This window comes from Adiantum capillus-veneris, chromosome 13 (assembly GCF_014529385.1).
Source record: "Adiantum capillus-veneris isolate H3 chromosome 13, ASM1452938v2, whole genome shotgun sequence".
Taxonomy (NCBI): Eukaryota; Viridiplantae; Streptophyta; class Polypodiopsida; order Polypodiales; family Pteridaceae; genus Adiantum; species Adiantum capillus-veneris.
The window spans coordinates 147439900-147456275 of record NC_140943.1 but is presented as its reverse complement, the minus strand read 5'-3'; the positions used below and the strand labels follow the sequence as shown (position 1 = coordinate 147456275).

Sequence of the window (16376 nt, the reverse complement as noted above, 5' to 3'; positions counted from 1 at the left end):
ACAACAGAAGCCCCTTGTCACATCATCAAGCTACTCAAGCTCCTCACGCAGCTCAAGCTTTTCAAGCTACTTTCTCTCAATCTTGAGAAGCTCAAGCTTCTCAAGCTACTTTCTCTCAAGCGAAGTTTACGTGATGTTGTATGAGACACTATGATGATTGATTGGAAATTGTAGGTGTACACAAATGATCATTTGGATGATTTCAGTATAAGAGCGCTCTCTCTCTCTATAGTAGCACTTCTAGCTTCAGTTTAGTATCTCTTTTTTGTACCCAGACATGGTATCATATTCAACAGTTTGTAACGGATTGGTCTCATAGGTCAGTCTGGCCTTTTGAAGACGTTAATATATCATTTCATCTCTCTCTCTCTCTCTCTCTCTCTCTCTCTCTCTCTCTCTCTTCCATCATCCAGAGGCAGGAAAGAAATCATCAGAGAATTGAATAAATTTAAACCCAGCCAATCCATCTAAGAAGACATAGCAGCATGACATGATCATATGGTTGATCTCATTTTTTAATTGTAAGCTCTTTGTCTTTGTTTTTTGTTTTTTTCTTTCTTTTTTGGGGTGCCTCTCTCTCTCTCTCTCTCTCTCTCTCTCTCTCTCTCTCTACCAATGTTGGATCTCTTGCGACTTGTGGTTTAGCTATCCCGGCTAGCTGCTTATTTCACACCTACAAGCTTAGGATTTCATAGTATTTATATCTCATCCTCTTGTCATTTCATTTCATTTCATTTTGCTACTCTGACTTTGTATTAGATCCACCACATTGTAACGCTCTGTGGTCTCATAGGTCATTTTGGCCTTTTGAAGACGTTAATATAACATTTCATTTTCATTTCATTTCTCTCTCTCTCTCTCTCCCTCTCTCTCTCTCTCTCTCTCTCTCTCTCACCTGCACAACACACTTTTTTTTGGGTAAATCTTTGGAATTAATTTACAGGTGGGAAACCGCAAGGTGAGGAAAACCCACTAAAAGGATCATATACAAAGGAAATAACACAGAGGTGTTCAGCTGCGAAAAAGGACTAAAAGCATTCATAGGAAAGCTGATGCATCTCTGGGGTGATATCACCAATTTCCAAGGCAAAATGTAAAGATTGCCTAAGGGAAAGCTTGAAAAACTGAAAAGGATCTTCATCGGAGTGATGGAACATATAGCCATTATGTTGGCGCCACAGGGTCCATTAAGCCCAAAATCTGACCCACATAAAGCCCAAAATCTGCCAAAAGCCCAAAACCATTTTTGGAAGACCACCGATGGGAAATGGAGCAGCACACAAGCTGATATGCGACGAAGAAAAACTCTAGCAATGCAGCAATCCCAAAGCAGGTGACTAACTGTCTTTGCCGAAGCTGAGCAGCGGGGACACAACGAGAGGAGCAGAATTCGTGCACTGAGAAAAGTGTCCACTGGGAGAACTCCAAGCAAGCATCACCAGAGAAACAATCGCTCCTTTGAAGGCAAGTGGCTCTTCCATAATGCAGAATGAGGCTTTCTCCACCAGCTATTAGACTTATGCATGGACCATACAATGGTCAGCAAGCCACGGCCGTGGTAAAAGAACGGCATAAACCTGACAAGCAGAAATGGCCTCAAAAGGCGTATTCCCAAGATTCCAATCAGACATGCGAGTACCATCAGCCAAAGACGGGATGGGTAAAAAGTCAACCAACGTATGCTGAAGCTCACTCCAGAGCTGACAGTAATTCATACCCAATCCAAAACGGCGAGCAACAAGGAGGGACTTGAAAGTGTAGCCCACCCCATCAATCACATCACTAACCACCGTCCACGTGAAGGCCACGACAAGAGAGAGTATATGCCTGACGAGGTGAGCGGTCAACCAAAGTAAGAGAGAATGCCGGATGCCAATGAAGGCTTTCCAAACGAAGTGAATTCCCTTCCTGCTGTTGTCGACCATGCCATGATAAATGACTCGTAACTTCTTTGCAAGTAGAAATCAAACTGGAAATAAAGGGACATCCAGGAATATGCCCTTCCATCTTGCCAAACACAGCGTCCCAAAAAGATTATTGCCAATGACCAAAGGAAGAAGTAACCACATGCTGACATAAGGAAGCAAGCATAAGAGCCCAAGACCGAGTTTGTTGCAGAAGAGTAGGCAGTAACATGGCTTTTTTTGGCAAGAACATGTCTGCTCAAGTCCAAAATATTTAGACTACCAGTGACCAAAGTGCTTAGGAGTGCAAAGTTTCCCAATCGACATCAAATGCAGGCCTTTTTTTGAGCATGTGTACGCCGCAAATGAGCAAGATAGTGACGGGGCTAGTGTATATAACACACACACACACACACACACACACACACACACACACACACACACACACACACATACACACAATCCACATCGAAGCAGTCCACTGGATAAGAGGTTTAATGAATGCCTAATGCAGTGGACGCTGGTGGTCTATGGATTTCATGCTTGTAAGACCAATCCAAGTCCTTTCACTAGTGTAATGTGTGATGTGGAAGATGTGCCAATTATATGTCTGGCTAATTCTTATGTTCTTGGGTTAATTAACTTTACTTTTTTCCTGTTTTGTGCAGGCAAATACTGTCTACGGTGCAATACGTGGCCTTGAGGTATACCCTCATCAGGGCCATTTTTACTACGAGCTGGCTGCATGCTTAAAAAGACACTTTTTCAATCAATGCAGAGTGACTTCTTTTTTTATTCCTCAAAAACATGTCCTCTTATGTTTGTTTTGAGATTTTGTTTAATTAAGGGTACATTTGTTTTGTGTCTTCCCGTAAATCGTGAGTCATTCATATACTATTGATGTCAGTGGTTAAGGGAGTAAGGGGGAGCCACATACATGTGTCACAGGTTTAACGAAAGCAATGAGACACCTTCTTGGAATCCGTCTAATGCGTTATTATGGTTAGATGCATAGCTACAACAAGTCTCCTGTTCTCTTTTCTTATCCAACTAGCATTTGGGGAGTATGCAGACTGGTACAACACGAGGGAAACATCTCATGCTCTTGTGTGTCAAATTCTTGGATGTAGAATATCATGCACTAGCTTCTAAAAGAAAGACATCTCCATCTTTTTCCAAAATCAACTATTTATTAACCTACTTCACATACAGTGTGTCATCAAGGCCTTATCAATTTTCAAGTGGTGTTGGTCTTTTAGATCCAAGAATCTGGCTCTAGAGTCCAACTCTGATGGTGGGTTTGATGACTCAAGGGGGATCTGGTCCTTATGGAGTAGGTGGTATGGAGTCTGGACCCTATGGAGCTGAAATGCCTGGCTAAATGGGAGGAATCTTTGCCCTTGTCCAGATCCTTAGGTTTTCTCCTCAGCTTTGCTCCCCCTAAAAGGGGGGGAGTATGTATGCTGGGCAAAGTAAGTAATGATGGGCCTTCAAACATATCTGGCCTCTGTAAAATGTGACGAGTGGAAGATTAAAAACATAATGCCTTTCAGCTGCAAATGGCGAGCCATAACATGGCCTCAAGGTGTAAATTATCTCAGCACTGAGCAGACGCAGCCAAAACACGGTGCTATTCGGGCTGTGGGAGATGCTGAAGCACCTATAGCTCCATCCAGGAGGTGAGAACCTTCTTGAAAGAGAGATTGTCGGGCTTTAGGAGAGTATAGCACAGATTCTGGGAAGAAATTACAACTAGAAGAAATTTAGCGCAGGATTGGGAAGGAATTACAACTAGAAACATCAGAGAATCACCTCACTGAGCACAAGTGTATATTTTTTCTTCTTGATCATGAAGATGGGGCTTTTTAATAAAAGAAATTGTTTTTGCTTTTGAAGAATTGTGAAGTAGTGTCTTGGTTGAACCGTTAGAAATCGTGTAAATGATTTTGTTTTTCCAGACTTTCAGCCAGCTTTGTGTGTTCAACTTTACAAGTAGAATGGTTGAAATACAAAACACACCATATGACATTGTAGATAGTCCAAGATTCAAGTATCGTGGCATTTTGATCGGTAATTTTTAAATTGTCAAGTTGCCTATGTATTTAATATCATAGAAGGTTCTTTCTCAACTCTTGCTTAATCTATGCAGACACCTCTCGGCACTATCAACCTATTGATGCCATCAAGCAAGTCATCGATTCTATGGCTTACGCAAAATTTGTAAGTTTAGTTTGTTACTGACAAATATGACCAGTTTGCTTGCTATACTAGAGTCCATTGTGAGAGTGAGATAGCATGCGAAAGCAGCAAAGCTCTTCACAACTTCAGGGCATGTGGAAAGAACATAATCTGGAAGTGGTGAAAACTTGGCCTTCTGCATGAACGCTCACTTTTTGGTTTGGCCTTAGCCTTGAGCCTTTGTGTGCTCCTCTCTGCATGTGCCGTGTATGATATGTTTCAAGTATCTCTCCAAGTTTAGCATTTGTTGAGTCTGATGGCTCAGTTGAGTATTTTCTGATCTGTTATGTGAGGGTATTGATCTTGAGAGAACGCAGCGTAAATGAATCGTCAGTGTCGGTGCCTCCGTTGGTATTCATACATTACAGGACTTCCTTAGAAAATTGTGAGCGGGTGATGCAAGGGCTTCCGAGTTGATGTGAGCTCAAACATGGATCCCAGGGCTTCTTTTATAAGGCCTTTGCTGGAAAGTAAAAACGAAAACCTCTGTAAGTATAAAGCATGATGGCCTTAGCATGGGATATTCTTAATGATGGACAAAGAAAAACCAGTGTTCTGATGGAAAAATTGAGGCACAAAGCTTCTGTCAAGCAGTGATCCATATGTACAGGGAGAGGAAGTTTTGGAAAGGTAAGTCACTTTTTAGGAGAGCAGGTCTGCGTTTGCAGTGTCCTGGACCATTCTCAGATCATTAAGGGTGTTGAGTCCAGAATCTTTTAGGATAAGGAGCTCTAGTTGTGCCTGAGAATGCTCTAGAAAAATCTCAACCCTAAAAGTCGCACAGATATCTGTAGGTACATTTGCAAGGTTTTTTGGGTGGTGTAGGTGGTGTGTGAGGCTTCATTAATTTTTAGCTAGATTATTACAATCAAGAGGATACTTGTTGAGATATGGGAGATCCCTCTTGATGCATCGTGGAGATGTGGGACAGTTAAGTCTTTTTTGATGGGAGGGAGAGCAGAAGAGAGAAGGCTCCTTTGATATCTAGTTCACACATCTTGTGGGGAGATGACTCAGATGAGGAACGGGTATCCCACATGTGAGTCCATCGCCTGATTACCTCCTATTGTCCAGCCTAACTTTCTTTGATGTTGGTCACAGCAAGATTGACACCATCTCTCTCAGCCTAGGCAACCTGGCACAGTTCAATGCTCCATTCCCCATCATTCCTTGATAATTTGTATGCTTTGCTTTTTCTGTTCATTATTATGCTTTTGCCTTAAGTTGGAATATTATAAGGTACCTTTTGGGCAAAAAGCCTTTGCCTTACTGGAGCAATGAGAAATGTCAATGTGCATGGATTATGGTTGACGTGCCAAAACAATTAGCATAGTTGAAACAATCTTAAAAGCAAGTTATTTTTGACACCTCAAGGACAAAGCTTGCAATAAAAGGTGAGATGTGAAGTTCTTCTCCAAGTTTGTGAAATGATGGTTCAAAGGAGCATTGATCATTAAAGCTATAACTTGAATGAGTAATCTCATCTCTCTTGCACTCTCTTTGTTACACCTTGCTATTGCAACAAAAAAGTTATGGGCTTGTTGAGGGGGACAGGGGTCTACAAGCTAAATCAAACAAATGGCAAAGTGGCATGCGCATATCATCTTACCTTAGGTGCTAGGCACTCTTGGTCATAATACTCCATTTGACTATGATTATTCTGTTGATTATGACTTTTCTGAGCTGGAAGATACTTGATTCCTTGATTCTCAGCTGTTAAATTCTGTGAAGCTGAGACCAGATCTTAAAAAAAAAAAAGTTAATCCCAAAGAAGAAATGTTGGTAGATTGCCCGAGATTTTAAGTTGAACTGGAGGTCCATGCATTCAGGTTGCCTCACGTGATTAGTAAAGGCTTACTTTTATTGATATGAATAGCGAATTCTTAAAGGTAGTACATTGGGAGTTAACAAAGGCTGAATACTAATGCTATGATTGATATTGTTGGCAGAATGTTTTGCATTGGCATATTGTTGATGAAGAATCTTTTCCAATAGAGATTCCCTCGCTGCCCGAGCTTTGGAGTGGTGCTTATACTCCTGCAGAGCGATACACGTTTGCTGATGCGCGTGAGATTGTTGGGTAATGAGTGCAACTGAAAATTGTAATGCTGCTTAATATCTCATATTTCTCATTTTAATTTGGATCATTTTGAAGTGCTTGCATCATCAAGGGCTACAGAAACTGAAGCCACTTGACCCTAATAAAACGATTGTGCTTTTGCGAGTAGTAAGTGTTTAGTCCTGGAATTTGGAAGTTTATATTGCTTGTTCAATCAAGTCAGGTTTTCAGTATCCTGGAGCCAAACTCACTTGTGCAGTTGCAAAGATCGGCTCTCTTGGACGGTTGTAAACTCAAAGAGTTTTAATCAAAAAGAGGTACTGCAAGGGGCGTCTATCTTAGGGGCTAGTGCATGTGAGTGGGGAACTCTGCCCCACTATGTCTTATCTCCATGGTTCTGTTATGTATTGGGTGTTTTCAGTTCAGTTCATATTGTGTTAACTATTGTCACAATGTGATGACATGGCAATACCCGAGCGAATGGAGATGACGTGGTGGTACAGACAGAGCTATTAGTACACTGACATGGCCGTAAAATGTGCCGCAAATTGCGGGTTGCAGACGTGGTAGTGTGGACTTGCTTTCTTGGCCAGTTTTTGTGAAACCTTTCTGTACGTTAAGAACAGATGGTGAATCACAATAGCGGACACGTCAACTTGAAAAGAGAGAGAGAGAGAGAAAGATCACACAAGAGACACAGGAAGGCAGAGTTCTTTCCCTAGAAAGCGTTGGCCCTCAAGACGAGCACGCCTGAAGGGTATTTCTTTTATATTGCAAAAGGTGGCCAATACAAGTTGTTGTCACAAGTGCTCGAGCCCTTCTTGATCTTCACAAGTGCTCAAGCCTTTGTCGCCTTCAAGAAAGTTCAAAGCCTTGGTTGTCTTCACAAATGCTCAAAGAGAGATCGCCCAAAAATTGATGCTCAAATTTTCCTCCTTACACACCCTCGAAGAAGTCTTTATATAGGTACTAGCCTAGCCTTTTGAGTGTCCTTGACCCTTGGCTTTTCAATTGTCTGACCTTTGGCTTTTCATTTGTCCAACCTTTGGCTTTTCATTTATCCGACCTTTGGCTTTTCATTTGTCCAACCTTTGGCTTTTCATTTATCCGACCTTTGGCTTTTCATTTGTTCAACCTTTGGCTTTTCAATTATCCAATCCCTTGGCTTATAAAAAGAAGGGCGCCCCACTCTTAAGGGCTGATTTGTGTTATGCGCCTCACTTATAGTGCTTTTGTGACATACCCCCTTGTTGACAAAATAGTAATCGTCCTCAATTACATGTGCAAAACAAAACATGGGTACACAACAATATTTATCAATTAATCAATCAATCATTGACATGCATCAATGGTACAAACCACATGGAATGCATCACATGTATCTGTCTCAAACAAGTCTAGGCATAATTATCTAGCTCAATCTCGAACTCTTAGATGATCCACATGCACTAGAATCAATCTGATTTCTATCTAGCTATCTCATCCTCATCGGCACTTTTTTTTTTTTCCGACACACCATAGGGCCCACAGGGGGAGGTGCTTATCCCTTCCAAATATTAGCCATGTTACATGGTCGGGCAAGGGCCGCATACCATCGGGCAAGAGCCACGCGTAGGCATCACCATGGCCACCTAATTGATGCACCACATGCTGGGAACGGCGGAGAGAACTCGTAGCAACCAGCTAGGAACCTCCTCCTCGGGTGACCCACCCTAGGAGGAGGATGCACTCGAGTGTCCAAGGGCAAGAGCCCTAGCAACGTGAACACCAGGTGAGCACAAGGTGTCCCTCTAGAGTGTGACCCAACGGGGGATTTGAACCCACAACCCATAGGTTGAGAGGCACTTTTGATATCCTGTAGTAGCAATATTAGCCATCACATCCAGATGTGACCGATCTCTAATGGATGTCTTGATGCACTAAAACCACATACCGAGTTTATCTCATTCAAATTGGAATTTTTGATGCACTAGATTTATCCATACTAATCATCACATCCAGTTCTTACTCGAACTCCACGGATGTCTCTGATGAATTAGTACATCATCAAGATAGAATGCTGTAGTCATTTTATCTATCATACTCAATCAAATAGTAAGACTTCAGTCAAAAGGCAAAAGTTAATCAACAATCTAAAATGGGGCCTTCCGTGTTGATGTATGAAGCATGTTGTTATAGGCGAACTTCAATAGCAGATATCTGTCCATAATCATTTCCAAATCCAAGTCGCTCGAATTCCTCATATCTAGCAAAAGAATCGCTTGCTTTGTCTTCGGGATTTGCATAATGAGCATCTAAGAAACCTCGCCTTTTTTGAGATGAACACAAATCATGAGTTGCTTCAAGGAAAACAAATTGTCTCCATGTTGATTGAGTCGGCCCTTGTGCCTTTCTCGTTTTGCTATAGCCAACCTTTCTTGAGTCGCCCTTGCCAAAAGTTGTGGATTGTTTGCCTTACACTGCTTTACCGCCATACCAAGATCCTTTGGTGGAATGAACTTTGAAAGCTTTGGATCCTTAGTAGCAACAAAACTTGTTACATGAGTTGCACGGTTTTTGTTTTAGCTACTTATTCATTATTTGCCTCAAGGAAAGTATTCTCTACACAATCCTTCTCTTTGATGTTGTTCCCAAGCTCTACTTCTTTATTGTTCTCCTCCTCTTCACTTTTTTAAAGAGGTAGACTCTGGAACCATCGTGCTCTATTGCTGAAGGATCGGATTGTTCGTAGAAGAACAATCGACTGAGCTCTGATACCATTGAAACCTTTCTCTATGTTAAGAACAGAAGGTGAATCACAATAGCACACTTCAACTTGGAGAGAGAGAGAGAGAGAGAGAGAGAGAGAGAGAGAGAGAGAGAGAGAGAGAGAGAGAGAGAGAGAGAGAGAGAGAGAGAGAGAGAGAGAGAGGTCCTTCCCTAGAAGCGTTGGCCCTCAAGATGAGCGTCCCCAAAGGGTTCTTTTATATTGCAAAAGATGGCCAATACAAGCTGTTGTCACAAGTGCTCAGTGCCTTCTTGATCTTCACAAGTGCTCAAGCCTTTGTCGTCTTCAAGGAAGCTCAAAGCCTTGGTTGTCTTCACAAATGCTCAAAGAGAGAGATTGCCCAAAAATTGATGCTCCATTTTTTTCCTCTCTACCTGCCCTCGAAGGAGTTTTCATATAGGTACTGGCCTAACCTTTTGAGTGCACTTGACCTTGGTTTTTCAATTTTCGGACCTTTGGCTTATCATTTGTCTAACCTTTTGCTTTTCAAATGTCCGACCTTTGGCTTTTCGATCCTTCTCTTGCAAGCGATCATGGGTTCTTTATGGCTTATGACCCTTAAGACAGAGCGGTGAAGACGACAGCGTGCTGGATGCGCCATGGACTAAGGGTGGGAGTGGCTAATAACTACGGGGTCGGGACGCGAAGATTCTTTCATAGAATTTCCTGTAAAACTTGGAAGCGCCATCTTGCTCTGTCTGCTCTGTAGGACCAGTATGCTTTCAGAAAAGCACATGCCTGAAGCTCTGATACCATTGTAATGGGAACGGGCATCACGTGCCAATGGAAAAGAACAAATTGAACAACTTCAAGCATATCAATTAACAACTGAACTGAAAGAGATGCATGACACACGAGACGGGGAGTGGCAGAGTTCCACCCAAAGAGAGCACTGACCCCTAACGCTGGCACCCCTTTCGGTATTTCTTTATATTTCTTGAACTCAGTACAACTCCCATGGCTCTGCTCGGCATCTCCCGTGGGTAGATTGCCAGAGTGAGAGCCCATGGGTCATATATAAAGGCCCTTGGCTTCTAAAAGCAGTTTACATGGTCCAAAAGCTGTGGCCCAAAAGCTGCCAGCACGATTTGCGGAAATCCGTACAGCTGCCACGTCATTAGTCAATGCAAAACGCAGAACGTCTGTACAGTTTTCACGTCACCAAATGTTACGCAAGGTGAAGTTCCTGCTTTATTTTATTGTCGTGCCTTTTGGGCCCCATCGGACGGGGTCCCATAAGTTGGTGGGAACCGCTCTTTAAAAATAGGCCACTCGGCAAGACTTTGCAAGTTGGTCAAACTTCTTTCTGCCGCTTCTGCTTCTTCGGTTGCTTCTAGGGTTTAGGCCCCTCAGCCGGGATCTGCAGGTTGGCTCCGTTCTTTAGTGGCTTGACACTTCAGCAGTTTGTGACACATACAATCACTTTATAGCTTGAACGTGACATCAGTTAATGAAGAGATGTTAGTGTCTTGGGCATTCTAAAAATGCCTGCCCAAGACCAAAAACTCATTGAAGTAAAAACTGGGGACTTGACAATAGCTCTCTTGTTTACCTTATATTTGAGCAAGAAGTAGGCAAAGGGGGAAGCTTGGAGGCGCCCAAGCCAGCCCATAGAGACTTTTTGGGCTCTTTGCAGATTTTGCTGCCCCTTGCTTCCATCACGAGCTATGTCTCACTTTAATTATGAAGTGGCACCTAAATTGATCTTTTAATTAGCTCTAAACTCGCTAGATTGCAAAGGAAATTCGAAATCTATCTGTACAACTTCCTACCAGTGACCCTTGACAAGCTCTGGCAACAAACAGCAAACTGAACAATTCTTGCCCGTGTGTTGCTAGCAACAATTGAAGAGTTTCAAGATGGAGTTAGGTATAGTCTTCTTATGTTCTGAGATTTTAGACATTCTCACTAGCAAAGGTTTCACTTCTATACTATCCTATCCATACCCATTCAGGCCTGTATCAGCACTTCTTTTGTTTTCCCATTCGATCTTGCATACAGTGCACTGTTTGCTAACTTTTGAAAGAGACATTGGAAAAGCAAGGTTTGTAATTGGGCACTTTATGAGACGGTGACAGATTGAGTACGTGCGTAGAGGGGCTATTAGAGATAGTTCACTCTATTGTTGGAGTGAAGCACGCTGCACGAATATCGCTCTCTCCTAGGACCTACACGTTTCGGCTTGTACATGAATGAGTTATCAGACTATATTGACAGAGAGGATGGCAGAAGTGCACCGTTAATCATGCACTTGGATACCCGTGATGCTTTATGCGGACGGTATTGTTCTCATTGCTGATTCGCCAGAGGGGCTACAAAGACAATTGGATGCATTACGGAGCTATGCCCAGAATAGAGATTTGTTTGTGAACCTTGGTAAGACCAAGGTGATGATGTTTAGCACCATAGCACAATAGTTGAGGGCATCGGCAGTGATGTTTACTAATGATCAGGAAGAGGTGGAGTATGTATAGTCCTACACATATCTGGGAGTTGTTTTAACAGGACCCTCTTTCACTATGAGAGAGGCAGCAGCTTCGAGACTGACATGAGGATATGTAGCCCCTCTACAATTGAAACAAATGTGCTCACTGGTACTATTACAGGAACCTCGCACTAATCTATGGTTGTTTGATAAATTCGTGGCCTCCACATTATTGCATGAGGTACAGATTTGGGGACCTACTCTAGATCATCGTAGTCGGTCTGGTCAGATGTATGATTGATGGAGACATATGTAGAGACCACTAGTCACTATGATCTCTAGGATGATCTGATGTGAGACCACAGTGCCACATGAGATCGTTAGAGTGGAATTGGGAGCTACGCCGATTGATGTTGAGGCATTTACTAGGTCAGTAGTTTACATACATGGCATGTGGGAGATTCTAGGTCATTATTTTGCTAGATTGGTCCTCCAGTCATCTTGATAGCTAGCCATGGAAGGAGACTCTAGTCTCTAGATGTGGTACGCACAGTTGGCAGCCTGGTCTGAATTGCATGACTGCATACTTTTTATTTGGATCATACGATGATGCTGTACTTTGCTGCTCTCATAGGTAATGTCTTGTTTGTTTGTGTATGTAGGTACGCAAAGGCAAGAGGTAACAGAGGAACTGTGTTATGAAGGAAACGTTTCACACTTGATAATATGTTAGTGTATGGACAACATGAAAGTTTGCAGTTACAAACTCTTGGAGTAGAGCAGAAAAGCACAATTATTTGTGAAATGAATGTTGTAAAATAGCTCTATGCTCAGAAATTGTGTATGCTATTAATGCATTAGAGCAAGAATAGTGCTTAGAGGACATTAGTTTGCAAATGTTACGATGAAGTCAACCTTAATTGTTGCAGGTATTAAAGTCATGGCAGAAATTGATGTTCCAGGGCATGCTGAATCATGGTAGGGAAGTCATATCTCACTTTTTTTAGAATATTTAGAACTGGAAAAATTTGGTAACATGATTGATGTTTGGGTCTAACCAGCGTCGGCGTTGTTTTCTTGGCGTAATTTCATTTTTTAAGCTAGAGTTCTGTTGCAATACTTAGCTTGAGCTTAAATTCAAAGCCCTTTCCAGAAAACACATGGTTCAGTTTACTGGCAGTACATAACTTGCCTGCTGCTATCTTCATGCAGTAAGCTCTCTTTGGAAAAGAAATGCTCTAATTAACCTTCTGTCTCAATCAAGATTTTAGAGAGTTTGGGTTCTTGTGAGACAAAGAGTAGTAAAGCATTCTCTGCTTCAAAGCAAGATTTTTTCTGATAAAGCACCCCCTTTGGCTTTTATTTGCCCAGTTGAGCACAATCTATCATAGACACCCAGGAGTTTGGGATCAAGGTCACTGGTTTTTTGTTGTTCCTGATTCAACAGCATTACTCTGGACTTAAACATCTCTTCTTTTGTAGGGGTTATGGATATCCAGAGTTGTGGCCATCCTCTTCTTGTCGGGAGCCTCTCGATGTGAGCAACAATTTCACGTTCGAAGTCATAGACCGTATCTTATCTGGTAGTTGTTCTTTTGCAGAGGAAATCTTTTCTTTTGATAGAAAGTCATCTTGTTTGTCTTCAAAAGGCCACAGTGATCACGAGAACAAATGTAGTAATGTCTGTGGGTACAGTTTGAATAGGGTAGTGTGATAGAGACGAGAAAGATTGTGCCATGCATATAAACGTGTGACACAAATAAAGAAAGGTCAATGCTGTGCCATGAGAGGAGTGTCCGCATGGGTTTTTGCAATGGAGCCTATATTGCCCCCCCCCCCCCCCACACACACACACACACACACACACACACGTCAAAAGTAGTGCTACAATGTCTGAAATTCAAAAGGCTCTTTATTTCTTCTTGGCTGACCCGGGAGTACGAACGGGATGTAAGAACCGCTTGGAACCATCTTCGGATGACCAAGGGAGATTCTTTGGACGCTTATTGTGAGAGGTTTTGCGACTCTTTTCTACCAACCTCTTCATTTAAGAAGGTCACCATTATGGAATAGATAGAGCGGTTTTGCTGCGGACTCCCTACAGAGATCCGAGATTATTGCCTTGAACAAAAGTCGAATTCTATCCAAGAGTTAATGGGTCATGCGAAACGGGGTTTCTCATACATTCGGGGAATTTGACTTACCCACATCACCACCACCACCGATGTGTAATCCGAAATCCTAGGCGTTGTACGCACCTCTTACGAGATCTCCCATGAGGAGCTCTATGCATAAGGATGCCCACCCAACCATAGGAGTCCTCTTAATAAAGACTTAGACCTTGACCGTTGAACACTTGGCCGGGAAAAGATCCAAGGTTTTGGTGTACTGGACTACACATCCTATGGCTGTCCTAGGCCTCCTAAATTCCCGTGGGGCCATCTAGCCCCATCCTGGACTCCACCCCCTACTTTGCATGAGCAGCATGTACTAAGCACCCTACCTGTGCGTGCCACGTGTGCTCCATGGCCCTGATGCTATAAATGACGTGACATTGCCTCCCTCTGAAGCAAAATTTACGTCCTCGTTAATATCCTTGGACCCCTAAGGAGAGAATACCAACAAGTTAAAAACTCTCCTTGCCTGATGCTATAGATTACATGACATTGCATCCCTTTGAAGCAAAGTTTACGTCCTCGTATACATCCTTGGACCCCTCAGGAGAGAAAACCAATAGGTTAAAAACTCTCCTTGCTTGAGTTCAACTTAGAACTCCTTTCCTTCTTTCTTTGAGTTCTCTCTTAAAGAACTGCATATTACCTTATGAATCTATGTAAACTCCTTAGCTCTTTATTGAATAATGAACTTTTTTAATATCAATGGCAACCTCTGACCGTTTAGGTTCTTGAGTGAAAACAATTACTTGTGTCACTTTAGTGCTTAAAATACATACACCAAGCATCCCCTACTCTTTGGTTGGACAATATGATGTCTGCTCTTAGGTAGTTTTCATCTTCCTATCTCTAGAGTTTTTTAAACCACTGGACAGGCGAGACCTCCAAAGATTACAGAAGGCTTGCTCAAGACGTTCAGTATCATTGACTTGGCATCTTTGGCCATCTACCCATTAACTTGTTTCCAAGCCAATAATCTTCCTTTTCCCACAAGTGTGTACACAATTCCTAGGTGGAATTTTGACCATTCACCAATAGGTGGATAGCTCTTGTAAGTCTCTTATGTCATTGGGTACAATGAACATGTCCTTCCTTATCCTTTGAGACTTACAATGAGCACTTAGTTGATTGCCATTCTCTTACCTATGAGTTTTCACATGTTTCCTTGAGGATAACTTATCGTTCTCCTTACTTTCTTCCTTAAGGACTTTATATGTCCTCATATAAAACTTCTTTTTTGGGTGCAACGACCTCTTGGACCTAATATCACAAAGTGATGATGTGGCATGGCCTAAAGGACACATGGCCCATATAGAAGGGGCTAGAATCCTGGCGAAAGAGTGAGAAGAAGTCTTACCAACTTATAGATTATGGCTCTGTGGCCTAGAATGGGTTAGGTTTTAAAACCTAACCCATCCCAACTTATGGAACTTGGCCGAGGGGCCTAAAACCTTTTAAAAATAAAGTCGACACCTAAATTTGCGTGGAGGTGTTGTTGTGGTAGGCTGTACAGATTGGCCTGCGATTTGCGGCGGGATTTACTTTTAGAAATGTAGCTTTTCATACAATTGCTTTTGAGTTTGGACAAGGGCCTTTATAGGCATGTCCATGGCGTCACTTCTACTCAGTTTTTGCGTGGGAGCGTTGAGAGAAGGAGGACCCTCGAATGTTGTACTTTGAGAAGCAAGCATAAATAATATAGAAATACCGAGAAGGGGGGCCAGTGCGTCTGGGTGCGGAACTCTGCTGTGCTGTGTTCTCTCTCTCTCTCTCTCTCTCTCTCTCTCTCTCTCTCTCTTTATTTTCAATTCTTTTCAGTTGTTTCCAGTTTTCCTTATGTGTGTTGCAATAGATCTTCAGCTTGGAGTGTTCAAGTCTATTACAAAGGTATCAGAGCTTAGACGATTCTTCTTCTACGAAGGATCCGATTCCTTTTTCCGCAGCACACATGGATTCAGATAGTGAATCTGGTAGGGAGGTGTTGTTGTGGTAGGCTGTACGGATTGGCCCGCGATTTGCGGCGGGATTTGCTTTTAGAAATGCAGCTTTTCATACAATTGCTTTTGAGTTTGGACAAGGGCCTTCATAGGCATGTCCATGGCGTCACTTCTGCTCAGTTTTTGCGTGGGAGCGTTGAGAGAAGGAGGACCCTCGAATGTTGTACTTTGAGAAGCATAAATAATATAGAAATACCGAGAAGGGGGGACCAGTCTTTGGGGCCAGTGCGTTTGGGTGCGGAACTCTGTTGTGCTGTGTTCTCTCTCTCTCTCTCTCTCTCTCTCTCTCTCTCTTTATTTTCAATTCTTTTCAGTTGTTTCCAATTTTCCTTATGTGTGTTGCAATAGATCTTCAGCTTGGAGTGTTCAAGTCTATTACAAAGCTTAGACGATTCTTCTTCTACGAAGAATCCGATCCCTTTTTCCGCAGAACACATGGATTCAGACAGTGAATCTGGTAGGGAGGAGATAGGTATCCCTACTCGCTTGAGTGAGGAAACCAAAGGAGGATCTGGCAGGAGTCGCACTTCTTTCGAGAACTTGGGAGAAAAATACGACCGTCTTTCGTCGAACGGCATCGAAAAGATGGAAGCACAATGACAACTTTAGGTTGACACAAAGCGTACACGCTTCTTGGATCTACTAACTGCTTGGGATGTGGATTTCCGACCCAAGTAGCCGCGGTAATCTGCTCCGCCACTTTTCTTTTGAGAGGAGTAGTTCGAGGACTTCATAACTTGGTTGGCATGATGCTGCATGGCACTGTCAACTTATCCTGCGAGTACAATCTTCGCTTGTCTGCACTTGGCTTA

General features: G+C 42.6%; 1 protein-coding gene across 2 annotated transcripts in view; it reads left to right on the top strand.

Moving 5' to 3' along the window:
* The window catches only part of LOC147445045 (beta-hexosaminidase 1-like), a 155413-nt gene that overhangs the window by 36900 nt on the left and 102137 nt on the right, over window positions 1-16376 (top strand). The window contains exons 4-10 of one of the 2 annotated variants that reach the window (XM_086527521.1): window positions 2573-2608; window positions 3863-3974; window positions 4054-4124; window positions 6092-6222; window positions 12056-12072; window positions 12323-12371; window positions 12876-12976. In XM_086527521.1, coding sequence (XP_086383647.1) covers window positions 2573-2608; window positions 3863-3974; window positions 4054-4124; window positions 6092-6222; window positions 12056-12072; window positions 12323-12371; window positions 12876-12976 — 517 coding nt within the window. The remainder of the gene's footprint in view (window positions 1-2572; window positions 2609-3862; window positions 3975-4053; window positions 4125-6091; window positions 6223-12055; window positions 12073-12322; window positions 12372-12875; window positions 12977-16376) is intronic. The other variant, XM_086527522.1, reaches the window with a different exon arrangement.